At 58.0% G+C, this 3,062-nt stretch overlaps 1 protein-coding gene across 1 annotated transcript in view; it reads left to right on the top strand.

The window, feature by feature from the left end:
• The first annotated feature begins 280 nt into the window (after positions 1-280).
• The window catches only part of LOC112119647 (GRAM domain-containing protein 2A-like), a 14,103-nt gene continuing 11,321 nt past the window's right edge, over positions 281-3,062 (top strand). The window contains exon 1 of the mRNA XM_024218382.3: positions 281-2,572. Within this exon, the coding sequence (XP_024074150.1) occupies positions 2,364-2,572 (209 nt within the window). The 5' untranslated portion in view covers positions 281-2,363. The remainder of the gene's footprint in view (positions 2,573-3,062) is intronic.

Raw genomic sequence — 3,062 nt, 5'->3', positions numbered from 1 at the left:
AGAGACTCAAAATCCCTTTGCTCTTAGTAGAGCGGGGGTCGGCCACCTGTCAGAAGTGCTGGGCCGAGTCTTCATTTAGTCACTCTGATTTAAGGTTTCGCGGGCCAGTCATACATTTGAACGTTTTCAGAAGGTCTCTTTCTATAAGTCTAGAATATAGAACTAAACTATTGTTGTATGTAAAGTAAATAAGGTTTTAAAAATGTTTAAAAAGCTTCATTTAAAATGAAATTAAAATGCAGAGCCCCCCCCGACCAGTGGCCAGGACCCGGGCAGTGTGAGTGCCCCTGAAAATCAGCTCGCGTGCCGCCTTCGGCACACGTGCCATACGTTGCCTACCCCTGTAGTAGAGCATCTCGCGTGCCGTGGGATCGCACAGAGCGCTTGTTAGCGATGGGGGAAGCTGAGCCGTAGGCAGCCTGGCTATATGGCAAACCAGTGTCGCGGCTGGGAGTCCTCTCCCCCATGCCTCCCCGTTCGCTCTAACCACTAGGTAACCTGTCCTCCCAGAGCTGGCAATCTCTGTCTCCCAAGTCCGCTCTCTAATTAACAGGCCGCCCTGCCAGAGCTGGGAACAGAACCCAGGAGTCCTGGCTCGCCGTCCTCTGCTCTTCCCCACAAAATCCCACGCTGTCCAAAGAGGCCTGCGCTAACACACAGCTATAAATACTCCGCCGGCAGGGCCTTTGATTAGGAGAGTTCTGACTGGGACGGGAAACGGGCAGTTCTTTCCCTTTGCATGTTTGACGACACCGGGATGTTTCTATCAGGCCCCAGCTGCTTTAGAGGAAGTTGCAAGAATCCCTGCAGTGATGGGATAACCTTCCCCCAGGGGATGTTCCCTCCTGACCCCCATGATTCAAGGTCAGGTCATGCCATGCCCTGAAGCATGAGGGTTTATCCCCCTTCTTTTGCCTTAGGAAGCGAAAATCAAAGGCTCCATAATCTAGCCCGTACTGAGCACCCTCCAGTTCCATTGCTCGGGGTCAGGGCTTTAGAATCTGCCCAGATGCTGTTACCATCTGCCATGCAGGATATTACACAAACTGAAACTGATCTTGTGCTGTAGCAACATAGTATTATTAACTTCCAGCTAATTACAGCCAAACCTCGTTAATTCCCCTAATGGGAGGGACGCTTGTTGTGAGTGATTAAATGTTGTGAGTTAGCAAGTAAATGAATAAACTCCTTTAAAAAAAATAATGAAAAGGCAGAAAAATGGACTTTGTGCTTTTGTTCTGCCAGTCGGCGGTGTGATCACCGCTGACACTAATTGGTGCTGTGCTGGGGGGGATGGATTCTGCTGATGCAGTGTGGTTGGGCTGATAGGGAAGTGGAGTCAGTGTCAGGACACCTGGGTTCTACTCCCAGCTCTGCCATTGGCCTGCTGGGTCACCACCTCTCCCTGTGCCTCAGTTTCCCCATCTGTAAAATGGGGATAATGATACTGCTCTCCTAGGTAAAGTGCTTTGGGGTCTGCTGATGGGATGTGCTCTGTGAGATCTCACAACAGCCTCCCTCTGCGGAGAAGCAGGAGACGGGGGAGCCCGTACGGCTCTTGTGCAGATTGGCCAGGCGAGGCTCGGCTGGGCCCAGCTATGCAGCAGCAGCACTGGGATTGGGGCCATTTGATGCTGCCCTCTCTTGGCTGTGGGATTTTCACGCAGCTTGTCGGCCCTTTTGCTCTGTTCCCCTCACCCCTCTGCTGTGTCTGTGAATCCGGCTTTTCAACAGGGGTGCGCCTCACCCCGACTGTCCCCAGGGCCGGCTGATCGGCCTGTCTGGGAACAAGGGGTGTGGGGGGGGACATCAGAAACGGGACCAGGCCGCGTACTGCACCTGGCCATGGATAGGCCTTGCCACAGTCCATGGCAGGACAGGTAAGACTCCTAGAGGAGGTGCAGCTGGGTACTGAAGAGCAGGTACCCACCCCCCTAGTGCAGCGCCCCAGGAGAGCCCTGCCCCCTCCCCATTAAGATCAGCCACAGAACCTCTTCCCCAGGGTCTGAACTCTAAAGCCCCCCCAGCCAGGCCCAGGGGGTGGGGGGCAGAGAGGGCAGGGAGCCCGCGGGCATCACTCAGCTGCGATGGGCGCCTGCGCGCCGATGCCCCACATGTTTCTCCATGGCCTGGGGTAGCTCCACCGCTGCCCGTGAGGTAAAACAGCCTGTACATCAGAGTGGGGCGGGCGGGGACGGCCATTGCATGCGTGTGACAGCAGGGACCCCGGGAGTGATGGCAGGGGGTGGGCAGTCTGCACTGACGCCCCTTGCACAGGGCGCTCTGCGCTCACCTGGTAGCTGCCAGCCGGGGCACTAGATGAGCAGGAAAATGAAATCCCCCCCCCCCTCCACCTTGAGGAGATGGGGGGGGCAGAGAGGAGGCTCCTTGCTGGGGGCGCCTGTCACCCCACCCTGCTCTCTGCCCTCCCCAGCTGCCTGGCTGACCCTGCCACCAGCTCCGGGAAACTCAAGAAGAGCAAGAAGAAGATGCTGGAGCCGAAGAAGTGGCAGAGCCTGGAGGAGACGGGGAGCGATGCCTCCCAGCCAAGGAGACGCCCCAGCCTCTCCAGGTGAGGCCCTGTCCCTCCCCCAGGGACCTTCCCCAAGAACAAGCCCCTCCCCCCACCAATTCCCTTCTCAGGCTCCTCACACCTGGGCCCAGGCGAGCTACACTGCCCTGGAAAGCCACACAGTCACAATGCACCCCCCTCTCCCACCCAGACCCTCCTTAGCACCTCCCCGCGCTGCTAGAGCTGCCAACTTTCTAATCGCTCAAAACCAAACACCCTAGCCCCGCCCCTTCCCCGAGGCCCCGCCCCTTCTCTGCCCCACACACACTACATTCCCCCTCCCTCGGTGGCTCACTCTCCCCCACCCTCACTCACTTTCACTAGGCTGGGGCAGGGGCTTGGGGTGCGGGCTCTGGGCTGGGGGTGGGGATGAAGGGTTTGGGGTGCAGGACAGGGCCCCAGGCTGGGGATGAGGGATTCAGAGTGCGGGAGGGGGCTATGGGTTGAGGCAGGGGGTTGGGATGCGGGGTGGGGGGGTGAGGGCTCTGGG

This window comes from Terrapene carolina, unplaced genomic scaffold (assembly GCF_002925995.2).
Source record: "Terrapene carolina triunguis isolate 2854851 unplaced genomic scaffold, T_m_triunguis-2.0 Scaffold194, whole genome shotgun sequence".
NCBI lineage: Eukaryota > Metazoa > Chordata > Testudines > Emydidae > Terrapene > Terrapene triunguis.
This window is presented reverse-complemented; position numbering and strand designations above follow the sequence as displayed.